Source organism: Hoplias malabaricus, chromosome 7 (assembly GCF_029633855.1).
Source record: "Hoplias malabaricus isolate fHopMal1 chromosome 7, fHopMal1.hap1, whole genome shotgun sequence".
NCBI classification, from domain to species: Eukaryota; Metazoa; Chordata; class Actinopteri; order Characiformes; family Erythrinidae; genus Hoplias; species Hoplias malabaricus.
In genome coordinates, this window is record NC_089806.1 from 45,375,480 (window position 1) to 45,397,542 (window position 22,063).

At 36.0% G+C, this 22,063-nt stretch overlaps 5 protein-coding genes and 1 pseudogene across 5 annotated transcripts in view; all 6 read left to right on the top strand.

The window, feature by feature from the left end:
- The window catches only part of stx7l (syntaxin 7-like), a 300,211-nt gene that overhangs the window by 80,995 nt on the left and 197,153 nt on the right, over positions 1-22,063 (top strand). The gene's annotated exons all lie outside the window — the stretch shown is intronic.
- Positions 941-1,630, top strand: LOC136701474 (trace amine-associated receptor 1-like). The gene has a single exon (XM_066676034.1). The coding sequence runs from the start codon at positions 941-943 to the stop codon at positions 1,628-1,630; it is 690 nt and encodes a 229-aa protein (XP_066532131.1).
- Positions 3,187-4,141, top strand: LOC136702783 (trace amine-associated receptor 1-like; annotated as a pseudogene).
- Positions 9,512-10,552, top strand: LOC136702784 (trace amine-associated receptor 1-like). Its single transcript, XM_066677922.1, has one exon. It carries the CDS (start codon positions 9,512-9,514, stop codon positions 10,550-10,552), a length of 1,041 nt encoding a protein of 346 aa, XP_066534019.1.
- Positions 12,598-16,630, top strand: LOC136702785 (trace amine-associated receptor 1-like). The gene is made up of 4 exons (XM_066677923.1): positions 12,598-12,788; positions 15,372-15,402; positions 15,680-15,920; positions 15,990-16,630. The coding sequence occupies exons 1-4, from the start codon at positions 12,598-12,600 to the stop codon at positions 16,628-16,630; spliced, it is 1,104 nt and encodes a 367-aa protein (XP_066534020.1).
- On the top strand, positions 17,563-18,483 carry LOC136702786 (trace amine-associated receptor 1-like). Its single transcript, XM_066677925.1, has one exon. The coding sequence runs from the start codon at positions 17,563-17,565 to the stop codon at positions 18,481-18,483; it is 921 nt and encodes a 306-aa protein (XP_066534022.1).

The following is a 22,063-nucleotide window of genomic DNA, read 5'->3' on the forward strand; positions in this document are numbered from 1 at the left end:
AAACTCTCTAGCCATCAACGGAAGATTCTGTTGCAGTCACGGAACATGAAAGACATGCTTAAATCTTTTTTTCCTCTTTCTAATGGAACTTTTGGAAATGTGTAAGGGCCTAATAATCCTTGGCATAACACAAGAATATTACAGAAAATACAGACAATTAGAAATGACTTTATTTCCAGTGCATTACATTTTTTGTGTTTTTTTCCAGTAAATAAAATATACATTGTGACCATTTATTAAGTTCTCACATAATTTATTAATATTAAATATGTCAGGTTTATTTCCGATATTTTAATAAGGAGAGTGATTGAACATCATGTTTATTGTGAAGAGTCTAGAAAGGAGGAGTGTGTTTGTGGGAAGGAGTGGACATCTGAGAAAATATAAATGAGATCTGCTTCGTCGTCTGTGTGGGTTTTGCCTTTACAGGCAGGCAGGCATTGGGTCTTAAAGAGAAAAATTCTAATGTCACATGAGAATAATAAGACTCACTTTTCTTTAGGTTTAATATTATAGGATATTTCTTTAAGTAGTGGTTTGTGTCTTAGAGAAATACAGATAAAGAATGTTATATTTGTGCCATTATTCTGCTTGCTTTAAAATGCATGTAGCTGAAGGTCTGCTATAAAATTCCAAGCTTTCCCACAGGAGTTGAGCCATCCCTGAAATGATAGACATCCAAAATTATTTTACTGCCAATTGGAGTGTAGGAAACCTAACTCTGTGTTATGAACATCATCCAAACTCTTGTCAACAGAATGTCTATCCTCTGGCTGTGAGAACTGTGACTTATTTTGTTCTTGGCTTCATTGTGCTTCTGACCTTGTTTGGAAACCTTATGGTGATCATAGCTATAGCTCATTTCAAGCAGCTGCACACTCCGACTAACTTCCTCACTCTCTCTTTGGCTGTAGCTGACCTGCTTGTCGGAGGAGTTGTGATGCCTCCGCGAATGATGCGCTCTGTGGAGACTTGTTGGTATTTGGGGAGTGTGTTCTGTAAAATACACAGCAGTTTTGAAATTACACTGTGCACTGCGTCTGTTTTAAATCTTATGTTTATCTCTATTGAACGATATTATGCAGTCTGTCACCCCCTGCTGTACCACAGTAAAGTGACTCCTCTCACTACTTTGTTCATGATCACTGTTTGTTGGAGTGTTTCTGCCGCTGTAGGATTTGGGATGATTTACTTGGAGCTCAAGATTCGAGTTCTCGAGGACTACAGTGATATCATATGTGAAGGAGGGTGTGTGTTGATTCTAGGGCCTGTAACATCAGTGATCATTGCTTTGTTCAATTTTTACATCCCCACTATAATCATACTGAGCATTTATCTAAAAATATATCTTGTTGCACAGAGACAGTCTCGTTCAATATATAATACACTGTCTCAACTGAATTCAAGAGGACAATCTCTTAGTAAAGCAGAAAGAAAAGCAACTAAAACATTGGCTATTGTTATGGGAGCGTTTTTAATGTCTTGGGCGCCACTTTTAATCTACAGCTTTGCTGACCCAAGTCATAATTTGATTGGTCCGTTCCAATTCATAGATTTTTTGGGTTGGATTGGTAATTCCAATTCAGCATGTAATCCCATTGTGTATGCATTCTTTTATGTGTGGTTTTGAAAGGCCCTCAGACTGATTCTGTATGGTAAAATATTCCAAAGCAACTCTTCAGGAATAAATTTGTACTCACAATAAAATACGACTGGTCATGCCAAAATTTTTTCATGTTGATGTTAGATTCCTGTACATTAAGTATTTTTATTACTTTATTCTCATTTGTATTTGATGAGGGGACACATTTCCAAACCTGAAGAGTACCTTTTTTTTTTTTTTTTTTTTTTTTTTTTAAACAGATGGACTCTTAAATTTTAGATAATGTAACATTTTATAGGAAAATTTTTCATATTGGAGGGTGTTTTAACCAATAAGTAAAATTTCATAGTGTTCTTTATTACAACTAATAAATCTGTCTATTTTTTGTTTAGTAACTGATTAGATGGTTTATTTGAAGATGCATATACGAATACAATTTTCATAATTTAGCCTAATATATTCTGTAGCAGAATATTTACATTTTACCATTTCATCTACCCCTGTTTTTCTGTAGGAATTTTCCTTACAGAGCAGAAAAGTGAACCTGTTCCATCTTCTGGGCTGGCTCCTCTTTTTCTACATTGCATATATCTATATTGTAGAGATGGTGCTCAGATGGTGTTGAGGTGCCAGGGACTTGTCACGAGTCTGCTCATAGGGAATTGTCTCCAAATATTGATTGCAGAGCTCATTTTAAATAAACACAGCACTGTATAACAAAAAAAAAAGTTTAGCATCTTTAGAGACTGAGATGACTCTAGAAACTTAACCGGGCAAGTCGTGGCCATTATAGTGTGCAGTGACCTCAGATTTTAAAGCAGGAGTTTGTTTGAAAGTTAAGTCAGTAATATTAACGTTTTTAACTGTTAGCACTACTAATCTGCTGTCTTGCGGCTTGGATATTAGTCAGTATAAAACATAAAAAGAGTCCATATTTATTACATATGATCATCAAAGTTTTTATTTGTTTTTTTTATTTGTTTATTTGTTCAACCACCAGGATTGTATCCGCAGATATAATGTTCTTCAATAGTGTTTTTTCATTGCATAGTACCTTCTCGATTTGTCTCAGCTTCTACTTGCTCGTTTGTCCGTAGTACGGGGTTGGTTTTCCATCGCAGTGGCTTAGTGTGAAATGTAGAAACTTTTTTTTCAGTCATGAGTGATTAAAGATTAAATAAATGAGAATTCGTTTAGAGTTTCTAATAAGGACAATGAGAGACTTTTTGAAGATCAGGAAGGGTATGAAGGGTCCCCGAAATTAGTTTGAAGGAGTGTTTTAGTGTAAAGGAGTGGCCTTCAGAGAATATAAATGAGAACTTCTCTCTCCTCTGTCTTTTGCCCTCGCATGCCTGCTGATATTAGGTCTTAGAGATGTTTTCACAACTCCAATGTTGTTTTAGCTTGGCACTTTTTAAAAATAAATGTTTATTTGCCTGTAATGATACATAATGATTTTTTAAATAATAATACATAATGATGTTTGATTTATCCTGATGAAATGAATGACATACAAAATGATATTATCCCAAATGGGAGTGTAGGAAACATAACTCTGTTATGAACATCATCCAAATTCTTGTCAACAGAATGTCTATCCTCTGGCTGTGAGAACTGTATCTTATCTTGTTCTTGGCTTCATTGTGCTTCTGACATTGTTTGGAAACCTTATGGTGATCATAGCTATAGCTCATTTCAAGCAGCTGCACACTCCGACTAACTTCCTCACTCTCTCTGGCTGTAGCTGACCTGTTTCTAGGAGGATTTGTGATGCCTCCCAGCATAATACGCTCAGTGGAGACTTGTTGGTATTTGGGAACTATTTTTTGTAAAATACACAGCAGCCTTGATATTACATTGTGCACTGCATCAGTTCTAAATCTCATGTTCATCTCTGTTGATCGATATTATGCATTCTGTCACCCCCTGCTTTACAACAGTACAATGACTCCTCTTACTACTCTGTTAATGATAACTGTTTGTTGGAGTGTTTCTGTTGCTATGGGATTTGGGATGATATTCCTGGAGCTTAAGATTCGAAACCTCGAGGACTACAGTGATGTTATCTGTGAAGGAGGTTGTATGATGATTCTTGGGCCCATAACAGGTGTGATCATTGCTTTGGTTAATTTTTACATCCCCACCTTTATGATGCTAAGTCTATATCTGAAAATATACCTCAATGCACAGAAACAGTCACGTGCAGTGCACAATACAATGTCTCATATTAAGTCGTCAAAAGGACAGTCCATTAGTAAAGCAGAGAGAAAGGCCACTAAAACATTGGCCATTGTTATGGGAGTTTATATTGTGTCTTGGGCACCATTTTTAATCTACACTCTTACTGACCCAAATCATAATTTGAGTGGTCCAGTACAAATGACAGATTTCTTGGGCTGGATTGCTTATTCCAATTCAGCATGTAATCCCATTGTGTATGTGTTCTTTTTTGTGTGGTTTAGAAAGGCCCTCAGACTTATTTTGTGTGGCAAAATATTGAGAAACAAATCTTCAGGAATAAAGTTATATTCAGAATAGAGTTTTATTGGTTATACTCAAATATTTCATGTTCACGTTTTACAGATCTACACCATGTTTTATTTGATGAGGAAAGTGTTTTCTAACAAATGGTTATACAAGGGTTATTTTCATTTTTCCCCTTAACAGTTTTAGCAGTTTCAGGAAGAGATGTTCAGCAAGCATGTTTATTAATGTGACATACACAATGTGGAGGAATATCAGCTGTTTGTCTGTAGCAGTGTGTATCTGCTACCAAGATGTTTTACCTGGCTCCATTTATTTCTGCCTTTTCAGCCGTAGTAATGTAGCAGTTATTATTTTTTTGTCATTTTGATAATATCTTCTGCTTTTAGCTGAAGATTAATTTGCCATTAGCCCCTTTTCAGTGGATAGCTACTGAAAGTTCTACATATTCTTGGTGCATTAGAGAAATATTGTGGAATGTATGAACAGTAAGTAATCTGTATATTCCTATTACACCTATGTTTAATTTTGTATGTAGATTAATTCCACTGATTAAAATATACACTTATTGTTGAAACGTTATTCATGAGTGACTAAATAAGGTTAGTTTTATACAAGGATTTTTAATGAGGATAGTAAGAGTTAATTTGGACCTCAGGTAGATCATCTTGGGTCCAGAAAGTATTGTATTTCAATGGGGAGGTGAGAACTCATGATTTTCCTGGGGCCTCTTTTTGAGCACAACAAGACCTTCTGTGTTGGAATGTGTGTAATGATTGTAGGGCACATACCAGCTTTGCTGTTAATAACTTTGTTTAAGTTTACATCCTTGTCATTATGATGCTTAGCATGTATCTGAAAATATATCTTGTTGCACAAAGACAGTCTTGTTCAATACAAAATGCACTTTCTCAAATGAATCCTGCAAAGGTACACTCCATTAGTAAAGATCTACAATATTCCTGACACAAATTATAGTTTTAGAATTCCAGTACAATTGTGTTATTTTCTTTGGGTTGGATTGCTTATTCCAATTCAGCATTTCATCCAATTGTGTGTGCATTATTGTATGTGCAGTTCAGAAAGGCCATCAGAATTATGTTTATATGGCAAATTTTCCAGAAGAAACGTTCAATAATACAGTTAAATTCAGAATAGAAATTGGCTTGTCATGCTCAAGTGTTTCATGTTTATGTATGATTAATCTTCTAAGCTCTCTGTTCATTTAGTTTTTTATCAGAGAACACATTCCCAGTAATCAATATAAGTTTTTGTTTTTTGTTGTTTTTTCCCCTACTCTCTAACACAAGTGCTCATAATATAAAAGTAATATTACATTTAGGGCAAACTCATAAATCAACACATATCATTTTAGCTTATCATATCTGAGCTCCAAATGCTGAAGCTTGAAAAAAATATATTATCTCATTTTAAGTTTTAACCAGTTAATATGTTTAGAAATGACATGTGCTTTTAAGCCCATAACATAATTGCATACTTAGACATGGTCATGCATAGTTGCACTGTGACAGCCACAGGAGAGAAGGAGCTCCAGGACTCCAGTAAATGTTTTAGTGGTTTAGTTTTTGATGTTAATATGTTTACTGTCTGGGGCGGCACGGTGGTGCAGCAAGTAGTGTCGTAGTCACACAGCTTCAAGGACCTAGAGGTTGTGGGTTCGAGTCCTGCTCTGGGTGACTGTCTGTGAGGAGTTTGGTGTGTTCTTCTCATGTCCGCATGGTTTCCTCCGGGTGCTCTGGTTTCCTCCCACAGTCCAAAAACACAGGTTAGTAGGTGGATTGGCGACTCAGAAAAGTAGGTGTGTGTGTGTGTGTTGCCCTGTGAAGGACTGCCCCCTCCAGGGTGCCTTGCGCCAAATGATTCCAGGTAGGCTCTGGATCCACCGTGACCCTGAACTGGATAAGTGGTTAAAAACCATATTACCATAAATTCCCATTTATTGACATGTACAGTTGTATCTGATTGCAAGATTTATATTATTCATATCATTTTAAGGTGAAGTTAAAGGGCATATTGCTCAAGATTCAGTCAGAGAGACATTAACCAGGAAAGTGTAATTTAATAGACATTATCAGAATCATGTTCAAAATGAGGAATGTTGCAAAATTCTGTTCTTAAAATATTTTTTTTCATTAATTAAAATGTATCTATTTCGCTTTTTCAAATCTTCTATATTGAACATTTTTTAATATATCATAACCTGTTTTAAACATTCAGTAATTGCTGTCACTTTGTTTGCTAAATCATTTTTGCAGTTTTACAATAACAAAATTGATGAAGAACTATAGTGCTCTGCCCAGAAATGAAAGAGGCATATTGTTTGAATGAAAAGAGTAACATCAATTACTTGTCATATCTGTCCAAGTTTGGAATAGATGCAACACCCAACAAAATTTTGATGAATCATTTGGTAAAACATCTGAAGGAAAAATGTTGGAGACATCAGAATTGAAGAAAATAATGGCAGCACAGAACTGCAAACCATCATACATATAAAATGTTTAAGTCCTAGAACATTTATTGGTTCTTAACAAAAGTAACAGATTTTTAATATAAAGACATGTTCCTTTCCTCTCCAGCATATTATCTTGGAAGATTCAGTGTGTTCACACACCCAAACACTTTTTTGAAGAACAATTTTATTTGCCTGTAATAATTGTGAAATTAAATATAATATTTAGCACAGATGGAACAACCCTTATGAAATGAATTACATACAAAATTATTACATCCCAAATCTGAGTGTAGGAAATATAATACTTTGTTTCGAACATCAGCCAAACTCTTGTCAGTAAAATATTGCAGACTCTTTTCTGTTATATGTCTGTGAGAACTGTGACATTTCCTTCGTTCTTAGTTTCACTGTGCTTCTGTCTCCTCACTCTTGTTGGAGACTTGTTGGTATTTGGGGAGTCTATTCTGTAAAATACACAGCAGCCTTGAAATTACATTTTGCACTGCATTTGTTCTAAATCTTATGTTTTTAACTCAATTTGCAGTCTGTCTTTTTCTTTCTTGCTCTTGTGGGAGGCGGTCACGTTTTCCTCCTCTCCACTCTTTATCTTTCCTGCTTGGCTTCTCCTAGTCTTGTCTACCCTTAGAGTCTCTCTTAGCACCGCTCTTCAAATTAGAGCTAGAATTGATCAACTGGTCTCTCAACGCTATTGACACCATCTTCTCAAGGAGAAGTTTGGGCTCGGGGGAGCCCGCCTGCCCTGATGGAACGACGCCAGCTGGATATACCATGGATGGATGGGAGAGGTGGTGCGTGGTGTGTCTGGCACCTTTTTTATCGAGGACATTGAAGATGTATAACTATTCGGCCTTACGATAGTGGGCTTTCTGTCTGCCCCAGCAGACCAGCTCGAGGCCGCTGATAGTCAAACTCCCCCGGAGGAACGGTTGCTATGGAAATCTGGCTGCACCCTCCCGTCTTGAACTTTTGTGCTCAAGGACCAGTGATTGCTATTCCATTCTGTGGACTTTCTCACAGACTGAACCTTGCCCCCCCACCCATGAACTGCTGTTTGTCCACGTTACTGAACTATGTGTGTGTATTGCTTGTTTGCTACAGGTGTTGTTTTTTTCAAGACCACACACTGTGCTTACTTTAAGGCACAGTCTGGGACCTTTTTTTTTTTTTTTTTTTAACCACCACTTTTCCTGATGTAATCCAGTTGTTTCTTCTAACTGTAAGATGGCGCAGGCAACCTGCTGCTGTTGCGTCTGTTTCACACACCTAACACCTGTTAACATGAGTGGACAGACGGAAGGCATTTCACTGCAATGTTGTACTTGTATAACTTTGTATGTGACAATAAAAAAGCTATTCTATCCTATTCTGTCACCCCCTGATATACCACAGTACAATGACTCCTTTCACTACTCTGTTCATGATCACTGTTTGTTGGAGTATTTTTGCTGCTGTGTGATTTGGGATAATTTTCCTGGAGCTCAAGATTCAAGGTCTCAAAGACTAGAGTGATGTCATGTGTGAGGGAGAGGGTGTGTGTTAATTCTTGGACCTGTTACTGCTGTAATAATTTCTATGTTCAATTTTTATATGCCCACCTTTATTGTGCTAAGCCTATATTTGAAAATATATCTTGTAGCACAGAGACAGTCACATGAAGTGCTCAAGACACTTTCCAAAATGAATCAGTCAAAAGGACAGTCCGTTAGTAAAGCAGAGAGAATGGCCACTAAAATTCTGGCCATTGTTATGGGAGCTTTTCTAGTGTCTAGGGCACCACTTTTAATCTACAGCATTGCTGACCCCAATCATCGTTTCATTGATCCACTACAATTAGTTGACCTATTTGGTTGGATTGGTAATTCAAATTCAGCATGTAATCCCATTGTGTATGCATTATTGTATATGTGGTTTAGAAAGGCTGTTATGTGTATTTTCATTTGATTGTGACAGAATTTCTTCTTGTGCTTGTTTTTTTCTTTCAAATTTATTCAATCAGAGGTGCTCATATATCATAGATAATTTGATATTTTGTATAGAACATCTGGGAAATCCAGAAAATGTAAGGGGAATCAAGCTTTTAATTCCATATAATTACACTTTGTTTTGAACAGAGAGCTTCAACATGCACATCCACATGCACAGGTGTGTGGCAATTTGAGTAAAGGCACAGACAGAGGAATTTTAAGATTTGTAATTTTGATGGATACTGTTAATGAAGCTTCCTTCCACTCACCATTCTTGGTGTGGTAAAGATGTGTTTCTGTAGGTTAATGTCATATCCACTTAACACTTTGTATCCATTGCTAAAGTTAAAAAGTTTACATCCCCATTACATTGGTTATGTAGCACTGCCTTCTGTTGTCACTGTGTGACAATCTCAAACTGTCAGCGACAAATTCTGCTTTCATCTACCCCAACTGTTCAGTGAAAGGTTTTCCTATATTTATTTCTAATGCCAAACTGTTTGGGAAACAAATAATAAAGAATTACTACAAAAATATTGTCAATAAATAGGTTTTTTAAGGTATATGCATATATGCATTCCAGAAATTAAAAAACAAAACTGGACCATTCATTCTGTTCTGAGATGATTGGTTAAATGTGAAATATGTCAGTTTTTATTCAGAGATTTTAACAAGGATGTTGGTTAAATATCAGAAAGTGTATCAGATTCAGAAAGGAGGAGTGTTTTATTGGGAAGGAGTGGAGTTCATAAAGGGTATAAATGAGAGCTGCTCTCGTCTCTCTGTGGCTTTTGCCCTCATATGACTGCTGATATAAGACTTGAGAGAGAGTGCTTGTTTTAACACCTCTAATGTCATGTTACAGTAGTAAGACTCACCCATCTGAGGTTTGATATTTTGTTTTAGACTGTGCAGGATTTCATTTCATATAACCTTACTAACAGAGGTAAAGATATCGCTGAAATGATTGACATACAGATTTATGTACGCCCAAATGTGAGTGTAGGAAACATAACTCTGTGTTATGAACATCATCCGAACTCTTGTCAGCAGAATGTCTATCCTCTGGCTGTGAAAACTGTGACTTATCTTGTTCTTGGCTTCGTTGTGCTTCTGACATTATTTGGAAATCTTATGGTGATCATAGCTATAGCTCATTTCAAGCAGCTGCACACTCCGACTAACTTCCTCACTCTCTCTCTGGCTGTAGCTGACCTGTTTATAGGCGGGTTTGTGATGCCTCCCAGCATGATTCGCTCTGTGGAGACTTGTTGGTATTTGGGGAGTGTGTACTGTAAAATCCACAGCAGCCTTAACATTACTTTGTGTACTGCGTCTGTACTCAATCTTATGTTTATCTCTATTGAACGATATTATGCTGTCTGTCACCCCCTGCTGTATCACAGTACAATGACTCCTCTCACTACTCTGTTAATGATTGCTGTTTGTTGGATTGTTTCTGTTGCTGTGGGATTTGGGATGATTTCTCTGGAGCTCAAGATTCGAGGCCTTGATGACTACAGTGATATTATCTGTGAAGGAGGATGTATGATGATTCTTGGACCAATAACAGCAGTGATCATTTCTTTGTTCCATTTTTACATCCCCACCATTATCACACTGAGCATTTATCTGAAAATCTATCTTGTAGCACAGAGACAGTCACGTGCAGTACACAACACACTTTCCCAAATGAATCGGTCGAAAGGACAGTCCGTTAGTAAAGCAGAGAGAAAGGCCACTAAAACATTGGCCATTGTTATGGGAGCTTTTCTAGTGTCCTGGGCACCACTTTTAATCTACAGTATTGCTGACACATATCATCATTTAAACAGTCCAGTACAATTGGTTGATTTCTTAATTTGGATTGGTAATACCAATTCAGCATGTAATCCCATTGTGTATGCGTTCTTTTATGTGTGGTTTAGAAAGGCACTCAGACTGATTCTGTATGGTAAAATATTCCATACAAAATCTTCAAGAATAAAGCTTTATTCAGAATGAAAATTTACATGTCATTGTCAACTATTTTATGTTATGTTACATATGGCCAGGGTAATTTGTTTAACTTTTTAGCAACTTTTTATTTGTTGAATTTATGTAATTGTATTTAGTGTCCTAAGGCGTGCTTATAAACTTTATACAATATAGCTTTTTCAAATAACAGATTTGTACAGTATGTACAGCAAACTGTCAGCTGTTTTAGCAGATAGATTTAATGGTTTTGTGAAGGAACATATGAATACTTCACTGGTGAGCAACCTCTTTTTTGTTTTAGATATAGGTCACATAAATTTATACTTGGTATTTCTTGTTTCTACAGTTATCAAAGTTCCTTCACATGAGTCATTTGCTTTGTGCACTAACTGTTGTAGCAATGTATTACAGTCTTCTGTTTGTTTATATTTTATGAACCAGAATTTTGCTTGGAATCTTATTTATTTATTTATTTATTTTTGTAGAGCTAATTACATTTCTATTTACAATTCTGACAGATAACACATTGCTGTTATGTATTATAAATTCATTAACATCCTTGTTTGACGATGAGTAACACTTCACTCTAGTTTTCTGGCTTTAGTAAGTCCTGAGTTTCTGCTGTTTCATGTAATGTTAATGGTAAACAAAATTAATCACAAACACTGTAAAATACAGTAAGTATTGGTGTGTGATGTTATAAGATGTCTTTCAATTTTTTAAAATATTGAGATGAAAATGAAAGGCTTGTCGGTCACAGATATAATTCCAGGCATGAATAAGAGATTATAATAATATTATTTTTCAAGAACTTTCAACACATTTCCATCTGGGACTCTAGTGAAACACTAATGTTAAGCACAGATTGCCTGCACACTGAAATGGTTGATGATTAAACAGTAGTAATATACAGAACCCAAGGAGCGTGAGGTAAAATAGGTTCTAATTTTGCTCACAAATCTAAGGTAAATACAACACTTGAACCCTTGTGCCCCTGTTATTCACCAATGTCATCAAACGTCATCAAAGTGTATGTTTCAAGAAGGCCTTGGGCTTTAGGGCAATAATTTTGGTCAGCAACATCAGAATACAGGACATTGTTGCAATTTAGGAAGCTCACTTATTCATATTTTAGGTTCCATAAATGAGGACATGTCTTTTGAAATGAGGACGTATCATCACTCTAAATAAGGAGCCATGTTTTAATGCATTCCCAGAAAAAAAATTGTCTTAATGGCATCATGGTACTCTAAAACCTGTAGAAACGTATTAGAGCCTTCTGTTTGTCATCACCTTGAGAAAATCTCCAGCTGTCAATGAAATATTATTGTCCTTTACCCCATTTTCTGTGTTTTCAAGGCTTTGTAAATTCATAAGGGTAAACCGTCTTGGTCCATTAGAGAAACATGAATTATAAATAGGACAACAATGCTGTATCCCTACTACACACACACACACTTATATATATCAGGTTTTTATAGACATACTTGCATTTCTATATAAGGGTCTATACAGAAAATATTGTCAATTAAAATGCTGCATTTCACATGTATTTTTATTGTTTATTCATAAATGTATTTCAGTAATTAAAAGACAAAATTGGACCATTTATTTTATTTTTGGCATGATTGACTAAATAAGAAATATGTCCATTTTAATTTAGAGAATTAAGTAGAGTGAAATAGTTGGGTTCAGAAAGGAGGAGTGTTTAATGGGAAGGAGTGGACTTAAGAATAGTATAAATGAAAGCTGCTCTCGCTTTTTCCCTCACATGCAGGGAGATATTAGACCTGAGAGAGAGGATTTGTTTTAACACCTGTAGTGTTATGTTACAGTAGTAAGGTACACCCATCTGGGTTCTGATATTTTATATTACTCTATGTAGTGCTTTATTTCATAAAATCTTTCTAGCAAAACATAACCTTTCCTGCAGAGGTAAAGACATTGCTGAAATGTTTGACATACAGATTTATGTACGCCGAAATGGGAGTGTAAGAAACATAACTCTTTGTTATGAATATCATCCGAACTCTTGTCAGCAGAATGTCTATCCTCTGTTTGTGAGAACCGTGATGTATCTTGTTCTTGGCTTCATTGTGCTCCTGACATTGTTTGGAAACCTTATAGTGATCATAGCTATAGCTCATTTCAAACAGCTGCACACCCCAACTAACTTCGTCACTCTCTCTCTGGCTGTAGCTGACCTGCTTATAGGAGGGTTTGTGATGCTTCCCAGCATGATTCGCTCTGTGGAGACTTGTTGGTATTTGGGGAGTGTGTACTGTAAAATCCACAGTAGCCTTAATGTTACATTGTGCATAGCATCTGTTTTAAACCTTATATTTATTTCTGTTGAACAGTACTATGCAGTGTGTCACCCCCTGTTGTATCACAGTAAAATGACTCTTCTCACTACTCTGTTCATGATCACTGTTTGTTGGAGTGTTTCTGCTGCTGTAGGATTTGGGATGATTTCTCTGGAGCTCAAGATTCGAGGCCTTGAGGACTACAGTGATATTTTCTGTGAAGGAGGATGTATGATGATTCTTGGGCCAATAACAGCTGTGATAATTTCTTTGTTCCATTTTTACATGCCTACACTTATTGCACTGAGCATTTATCTGAAAATATATCTTGTAGCACAAAAACAGCATCATGCGGTGCACAACACACTTTCCAAAATGAATCAGTCGAAAGGACAGTCCCTTACTAAAGCAGAGAGAAAGGCCACTAAAACATTGGCCATTGTTATGGGAGTTTTTCTAGTGTGTTTGGCACCACCTTTAATCTACAGTATTGCTGACACATACCATCATTTAAACATTCCAGTACAATTGATTGATTTTTTGAATTGGATTGGTAATTCCAATTCAGCATGAAATCCCATTGTGTATGCATACTTTTATGTGTGGTTCAGAAAGGCTCTCAGACTGATTCTGTATGGTAAAATATTCCAAAATAAATCTTCAAGAATAAAGCTTTATTCGGAAAAAATATTTACGTGTCATACTCAGGTGTTTTACATACATTCAGTGTAATTTGTTTAATTGTTTAGCACACTTTTATTTGTTGACTTGTAATTGTTTTTGTGTTTTGAGATATGTGCTTATTAATAATAGAAAATTTAACAGTTTAACAGTTGCAGATTGTCAGTTGATTTTGCAGATACATTTTGTGTGTTTGTGAAGCAAATTATGAATAATGCTGTGATGAGCAACCTCTGTTTCCACTCACTATGCTTTCGTGTCATGGAGCTGTTTGTAACCACATATTTAGAACATTTTTGACCAGTTTCTGTAGTGGTGAGAGTCTGTTTTTTGTATGTAAATTGCTTAATTTATACTTTGAAATGCAGGTTCCTACAACTACCAAGTTGTTTCACATGGCTCCATTTTTTTGAGCACTAACATTGGTAGCAATGTATTACAGTCTTCTGCTTGTAGTCACCTTGATAAAACTCCAGCAAACTGTGTTTTACTTTCCATTGCCAGATTTTCAGTTATGTCTTTTTAAATTTCTTTGTTCTTTATACAGAAAGTCTTTATAAATGTAAAAGGGATGTATTATACTTGTTGCATTACAGAAACATAGAAACTATAGACAGGAAGACAATGCACACAATATTCATGCTACATTATGCATATTTTTATTTTGGGTTTATATTAATTTCACAGATTAAAGGAGACACTGTTTGACCCTTTAGTTTGTTCTGGCATTACTTATGAAATAAATCAAGTTGCAGACTCCACTTTCAATCACATTTGGTTGGTTTCTGTCATATTTGGATTCATATTTTAGGTTCCACAAACAAGGACATGTCTTTTGAAATGAGGGCGTATCATTACTCTAACTAAAGAGCCATGTTTTAATGCATTCACAGAAAAGAAAATGTGTTGATGGCATCATGGTACTCTAAAACCTGTAACATGCAGCATTAACAGTGCCTTTGCAGATGTCCAGAATGCCCATGCCGAGTGCATAAGTTCACTCACATACAATAATGAATGCTGGGTTTTGATCTGTGTGCTTATAACAAGCTGGATGCTCCCTCTCCTCTTAAGAATGAAGAACAAGTTATTTTTGGTTTCCAAAGAAGAATTTCAGATTTTAAAATTGTCAAATCACAAGACACTTTTCAACTTTGCCTCAGGCTGTCTTACCTGAACTTGGGCCAAGAAAAGATGGCAGTGTTTCTGGATCTTGTTTATGTATGGTTTCTTATATGCATTTGTAACCAGCATTTGTGGATGCAGTGAGGAATTGTGTTCACAGACAGTGGTTTTGAAAAGTGTTTCTGAGTCTGTGTGGTTTCCACTACAGACATATGTCTATTTTTAATTCAGTAAAATCTAAGGGCCTGAAAACCAAAGCCAGCCAATATAGGTTTTGGGCTTTGTCTCGTGTATGTTGGGATTTCTCATATTTCTCTAATATCAATCTTTAATGATATTATAACTCTTAATATAAAAATAATAAATTTGGGAAGCTATGCAAAATGTAAATCAAACGACGCAGTGTTTTGCACATCCCAACATTGTGCAATGTGTTGCAGGCATCAAAATAAAAATGAGCATTTTTTAAAATACCTTTTCTTAATTTCAGGCAAATATTGTTTTTGTACTTCTTTCTGTTAAACATGTGATTTAACTGAATTGCATATCACTGTGTGGTCGTTTAATTAACAGTATGCACAGATTACCTGCTTTTCAGAAAATGAGTGTTTGTGAAAAGGCAGAGTATCAGGGGTCCAGAAAGGAGGAGTGTTTTACTGGGAAGGAGTGGACTTCAGAAAGAATATAAATGAGAGAAGCTCTTTCCTCTCTGTGGCTTTTGCTCTCACATGCAGGAGAGATAACCTCCAACGTCACATGAAAATCGTAAGGCTCAGTCATCCTTGGCTCTGATGTAACAGGAATTTGTATTATGCACTTCTTTATAATTTTTCTGTAAAATACAGACAGTGAATGTAATATTGGTGATATTATTCTGCTTGCTTTAAATGAATGGAGTAGGAATTCTGCTATGAAATATAACATTTCCAGCAGAGGTTAAGGCATTCCTGAAATGACTGACATAAACAAGCAGTTAAGCTCAACTGGGAGTGTGGGAAACATAACTCTGTGTTATGAACATCATCCGAACTCTTGTCACCAGAATGTCTATCCTCTGGTTGTGAGAACCATATCTTATCTTGTTCTTGGCTTCATTGTGCTTCTGACATTGCTTGGAAATCTTATAGTAATCATAGCTATAGCTCATTTCAAGCAGCTGCACACTCCAACTAACTTCCTCACTCTCTCTCTGGCTGTAGCTGACCTGCTTATAGGAGGAGTTGTGATGCCTCCTGCCATGATACGCTCTGTGGAGACTTGTTGGTATTTGGGGAGCACATTCTGTAAAATACACAGCAGCCTTAACATTACATTTTGCAATGCATCTGTTATAAATCTTACATGTATTGCAGTTGAACGATATTATGCAGTCTGTCACCCCCTGCTGTACCACAGTAAAGTGACTCCTCTTACTATTTTGTTAATGATCACTGTTTGTTGGAGTGTTTCTGCTGCTGTGGGATTTGGGATGATTTTCCTGGAGCTTAAGATTCGAGGCCTCGAGGACTACAGTGATGCCATCTGTGAAGGAGGTTGTATAATGATGTTAGGTCCTGTTACATCAGTGATCACTTCTTTGTTCCATTTTTACATCCCCACCATTATTATGCTGAGCATTTATCTGAAAATCTATCTTGTAGCACAGAGACAGTCACGTGCAGTGCACAATACACTTTCCAAAATGAAGTTGTCAAAAGGACAGTCCATTAGTAAAGCAGAGAGAAAGGCCACTAAAACATTGGCTATTGTTATGGGAGCTTATATTGTGTCTTGGGCACCACTTTTAATCTACACTCTTACTGACCCAAATCATAATTTGAGTGGTCCAATACAGCTGACAGATTTCTTGAGCTGGATTGCTTATTCTAATTCAGCATGTAATCCCATTGTGTATGCATTCTTTTTTGTGTGGTTTAGAAAGGCATTCAGACTTATTCTGTACGGCCAAATATTTAAAAACAAATCTTCAGGAATAAAGTTATATTCAGAATAGAGTTTTACTGGCCATCATCAAATAATTCATGTTTTATAGATCACCACTGTTTGGCTTGTTTATTTTCATTTTTGTTTGGTGGTGAATGTGTTTTTTTAACAAATTGTTATAAAAGGGTGGTTTTAATTTTTTACTATTATATACGTTTTCATGAATCATTTGTATTATAATATTTTTTTTGTCACTTTGAGACTATCTCCTGCTGTCAGCTGAAGATTAATTTGCCATTACCCTGTTTTCAGTGAATGTATTTTGAAAAGTCGACGAATTTTTGTTGAATTAGAGAAATATTAAAAAATGTATTGAGAGTAAGAACATGCTGAATTTCCATTAAACCTATTTTTAATTTTGTATGTACATTAATTTCACCAATTAAAAGATTTTTTTGCAGCATGATTTATGAATGACTAAAACCAGTTTCCTACAGAGATTTTAATGAGGACAGTAAGACTTTGTGTGGACCTCAGGAACATTAATTTGGGTCCAGAAAGAGGAGGGTTTTAGTGGGGAGGAGAGCACTTCTGAAAGAGTATAAATGAAAGCTTCTCTCTCTTTTGTGTTGCTTACTCCCTCACATGCAGGCAGACACTAGGCCTGATTGAGAAGACCTTTATTACACTCGAATATGAGAATAGTAAGACTCACTCATCCTTAGCTCTGATATTGTTTGTGCTCTGTGTAGTGTTTTATTTGCCTGAATTAATACAAAAAATGTAATATTGATTATATTATTCATTTTTCTTTCAAATATATGTAGTAAACATTCTGCTATAAAATATAACTTTTCCTAAAGAGGTTAAGGCATTCCTGAAATGACTGAAATACAGAGTTATGTACGACCAAATGGGAGCGTAGGAAACATAGCTCTTTGTTATGAAAATCATCCGAACTCTTGTCAACAGAATGTCTATCCTCTGGTTGTGAGAACGGTGATGTATCTTGTTCTTGGTTTCATTGTGCTTCTGACATTATTTGGAAACCTTATGGTGATCATAGCTATAGCTCATTTCAAGCAGCTGCACACTCCGACTAACTTCCTCACTCTCTCTCTGGCTGTAGCTGATCTGCTTATAGGAGGAGTTGTGATGCCTCCCAGCATGTTACGCTCTGTGGAGACTTGTTGGTATTTGGGGAGTGTATTCTGTAAAATTCACAGCAGCTTTAATATTACTTTGTGCACATCATCTGTTCTAAATCTCATGTTTATTTCTGTTGAACGGTACTATGCAGTGTGTCACCCCCTGCTGTATCACAGTAAAATGACTCCTCTCACTACTCTGTTCATGATCAGTGTATGTTGGAGTGTTTCTGCTGCTGTAGGGTTTGGGATGATTTTCCTGGAACTCAAGATTCGAGGCCTTGAGGACTACAGTGATGTTATCTGTGAAGGAGGATGTGTGATGATTTTAGGTCCTGTTACAGGTGTGATCACCTCCTTGTTCCATTTTTATATCCCCACCATTATTATGCTGAGCATTTATCTGAAAATCTATCTTGTAGCACAGAGACAGTCACGAGCAGTACACAATACTCTATCTCAAATGAAGTCATCAAAAGGACAGCCCATTAGTAAAGTAGAAAGAAAGGCCACTAAAACGTTGGCTATTGTTATGGGAGCTTATATTGTGTCTTGGACACCACTTTTAATCTACGCTCTCACTGACCCAAATCATAATTTGAGTGGTCCAGTACAAATGACAGATTTCTTGGGCTGGATTGCTTATTCCAATTCAGCATGTAATCCCATTGTGTATGCGTTCTTTTTTGTGTGGTTTAGAAAGGCCTTCAGATTTATTCTGTACGGCAAAATATTGAGAAACAAATCTTCAGGAATAAAGTTATATTCAGAATAGAGTTGTACTGGCCATCGTCAAATAATTCATGTTTTGTAGATCTTTACCTCTGTTTGGTTCATTGTTTATTTTTATGGTTATTTGATGTTGAAAGTGTTTTTTAATAAATTATTATAGAAGAATTGTTTTCCTTTCTCTTTATACGCACTGTCATGAATAATCATTGATATAATGTTTAATATACATATTTTGTAAAATCTTGCAAATTGAAAGCTGTTTTTGAAGAAGGTTATTCTATTTTATTCATGAGATTCAGGAAGAGATGTTCAGCAAACACATTTATGAATGTGACATTCTCCACATGGAGGAATATCAGTTGTTTGTCTGTAGGAGTGTGTATCTGCTACCAAGGTGGTTTACATGTCTCCATTTATTTCAGCATTTACAGGTGCAGTAATAGAGCAGTATTTTTATTTATTTTTTTCAATTTTTTTGTCACTTTGAGGCCATGTTCTGCTGTCAGCTGAAGATTAATTTGTCATTACCCTGATTTCAGTGAATGTATTTTGAAATTTCTAGATATTGTTGGTGCATTAGAGAAATATTATAGAATGTATTTACAGTAAGAAAATGCTATATTCCCATTATACCAATGTTTAATTTTGTGTATACATTTATTTCACATATTAAAAGATCATTTTTATTGTGTCATAGTTTATGAGTGAATAAATAAATAAAGTTTAATGCTGAGATTTTAATGAGGACAGTAAGACCTTGTGTGGACCTCAGGAACATTATCTTGGGTCCAGAAAGAGGAGGGTTTTAGTGGGGAGGAGAGCACTTCTGAAAGAGTATAAATGAAAGCTTCTCTCTCTTTTGTGTTGCTTACTCCCTCACATGCAGGCAGACACTAGGCCTGTTCAAGAAGACCTTTATTACACTCGAATATGAGAATAGTAAGACTCACTCATCCTTAGCTCTGATATTGTTTGTGCTCTGTGTAGTGTTTTATTTGCCTGAATTAATACAAAAAATAATGTATTGAAACTACGGATACTGGAAGCCTGTGCTAGTATTTCTCCTGCAGTGTTGCTATCAGTGTTTGAAGAGTGGGAGAAGTTGTGTTAAAACGAAGCACACCACTGTTTTTCTTGTGTAATTCCCAATATGTTTGATGTGTCACATGACACTCTTCCCATTGAAAAAACAAAAGTTGGATTCAAAATGGCCGACTTCAAAATGGCCATCATGGTTACCACCCATCTTGAAAAGTTTCCCCCCTCCCATATACTAATGTGCCACAAACAGGAAATTAATATCACCAACCATTCCCATTTTATTAAGGTGTATCCATATAAATGGCCCACCCTGTAAAGTATTGCTGACACATCACAATTTGAACACTCCAGTGCAAATGATTGAGTTGTTGGGCTGGATTGCTTATTCCAATTCAGCATGTAATCCTATTGTTTATGCATTCTTTTTTGTCTGGTTTAGAAAAGCCATATTCAAAATAGAAAAGTTATATTCAGAATAGAATTTGACAGGTTATGCTAAGATTGTTTGTGTTGAGGTTTTATGAATTTCCATTACTGTTTGGTTTATTATTTGCTAGTTTTTGATGCTGAATAGGTCATTGTTTTTTTCAATCTGTCTTAACAGGGTTTATTTTTTTTCCTTAAATTAATTTACTTGTTTACAGACCATGCCTAATATAATTCTATAGAGATATTTCATTTTAAATCATGCACTTTGTAAGCTGTTTTAACAGAATATATATTATTCCATTAGATTGATTGTTAATTCTGTAAAGAGATTTTCAGCAAGCACAACTCCATCCACGAACGTAATTTTCTCCATGTGGAGAAATATCAGTAGTTTGTCTGTGGCAGTTACCCAAATTATGTCTCACCAATTTGTCAAATATATACAGTAAAAAAAGCTGTTAAGATTTGCCCATTTAAAGGCACCAATCTATTGTGTGTGGGGTTTTTCTGTTATCTTCAGACTTTGGTGGGAGTCTGTTTCTGGAGGTAGTTAGCAAATCTTTACACTTGTATCAATGGTTTGTACTAAGATGTTTCACATGACTCAGTTTATTTGTGCTCTCACGGTTGTTGTAATATAGCACAGTTTTCTTTTTGTTGTCACATTGAGACAATCTTCAGCTGTCAGCAAACTGTTTATTTGCCATTACATTACATTTTCGCTGAAGGTTTTTTTTTTTTTAATTAGAGTTAATCTTACTAAAAGCCTTCATAAGTGCTTACATCATTGCTGTCCGATTTAAAACAGGTACCTCCAAAATGCTAAATTTTCAGGAAAAGGAAATGTCTATATTTCTCTGACAGTAATGGTAAATATAGACAACAGAACGCAATTTATACCAATTACATCTCAGAAGTTTAAAAATATCTTTATTGGGACCCATGTCCAAAAGATCATTCATTCATTGTCTGAAACTACTTATCTAGTTCAGGGTAGCAGTGGGTCCGGAGCCTACCCTGGAGGGGGCGCCAATCTTTCGCAGGGTGACACACACTCTCACATTCACACCTATGGACACTTTTGAGTAGCCAATCCACCTACCAATTTATGAGGAAACTGAAGCACCCAGATGAAACCCACATGGACACAGGGAGAACACACCAAACTCCTCACAGGCAGTCACATGGAGCAGGACTCGAACCCAAAACCTTCAGTTCCCTGAAGCTGTGTGAGTGCGACACTACCTGCTGCACCACTGTGCTGCCCTGTCCAAAACTTTCATATGTAAAATGGACTTGTATGTGTTGTAGACAGCAAATATGGACATACGCGGATTTCTTTTAGTGAATTCCAACGAGCCACATTCAGCTCCCTGTAAGCACAGCCTGTAGTGTATTCTCCTACAACACTGCCGCTATGAATCCATGTTCTATCAAAAGCAGAGTCTATCATACTTAATCGAAATCAGCATATTTAATCCTTTAAATGTGATTAATTATAGCCATGCTGGTCTAATATTTCACATGAGTAAACATGCGATCAGTTGTTAACGTTAGCAGTTTTGACGGACGGGTCTAGCAGCCAATGGAGACATTTTTCGAAGAAACTGTGATTTTTCAACTTCTCATTGGTCATTTTGATATTAGCTTCTGCGAACAGATAGAGCTTAATGCACACATTTAACACATATAAAAAAGTGAAATCCGCTAAAAATGGAGATACATGTTTTTAATCGAACAGCAACAAAATATTTTTGGTGTATTAGAGGAATACTATAGAATCTATAGAGGGTATGAACATTTTATATTTCCGCTACGTTACACATATATTCTTTTGTATGTATATCGATTCAGCTAATTAAAATACAAATCTCAACCATTTGTTTTGCTGTGGTGTTTTTTATTAAAGACAGTACACAGTGAATGTAATTCAGAGTTTAATGAGGACAGTGAGTTTGGATGAAAATCAGGAAGAGTATCAGGGGTCCAGAATGGAGGAGTGTTTTAGTGGGAGGGAGTGAACTTAAGAAAGAATATAAATGAGAACAGCTCACATACAGGTGGACATTAGGCCTGAGAGACAAGAGCTCATGTTTTACACTTCTAATCTCATATGAGAATAGGCAAACTCACTCATCCTTAGCTCTGATATT

Bases quoted from the DNA above. Each gene is read 5' to 3' on its own strand.
- LOC136702786 (XM_066677925.1), top strand. From the start codon at position 17,563: ATGTATCTTGTTCTTGGTTTCATTGTGCTTCTGACATTATTTGGAAAC.
- LOC136701474 (XM_066676034.1), top strand. From the start codon at position 941: ATGCCTCCGCGAATGATGCGCTCTGTGGAGACTTGTTGGTATTTGGGG.
- LOC136702785 (XM_066677923.1), top strand. From the start codon at position 12,598: ATGTATCTTGTTCTTGGCTTCATTGTGCTCCTGACATTGTTTGGAAAC. The intron at 12,789-15,371 runs GTATTTGGGGAG...TCTCACATGCAG, and splicing joins CGCTCTGTGGAGACTTGTTG to GAGAGATAACCTCCAACGTC. The intron at 15,403-15,679 runs GTAAGGCTCAGT...TCTTGTCACCAG, and splicing joins TCCAACGTCACATGAAAATC to AATGTCTATCCTCTGGTTGT.
- LOC136702784 (XM_066677922.1), top strand. From the start codon at position 9,512: ATGATTGACATACAGATTTATGTACGCCCAAATGTGAGTGTAGGAAAC.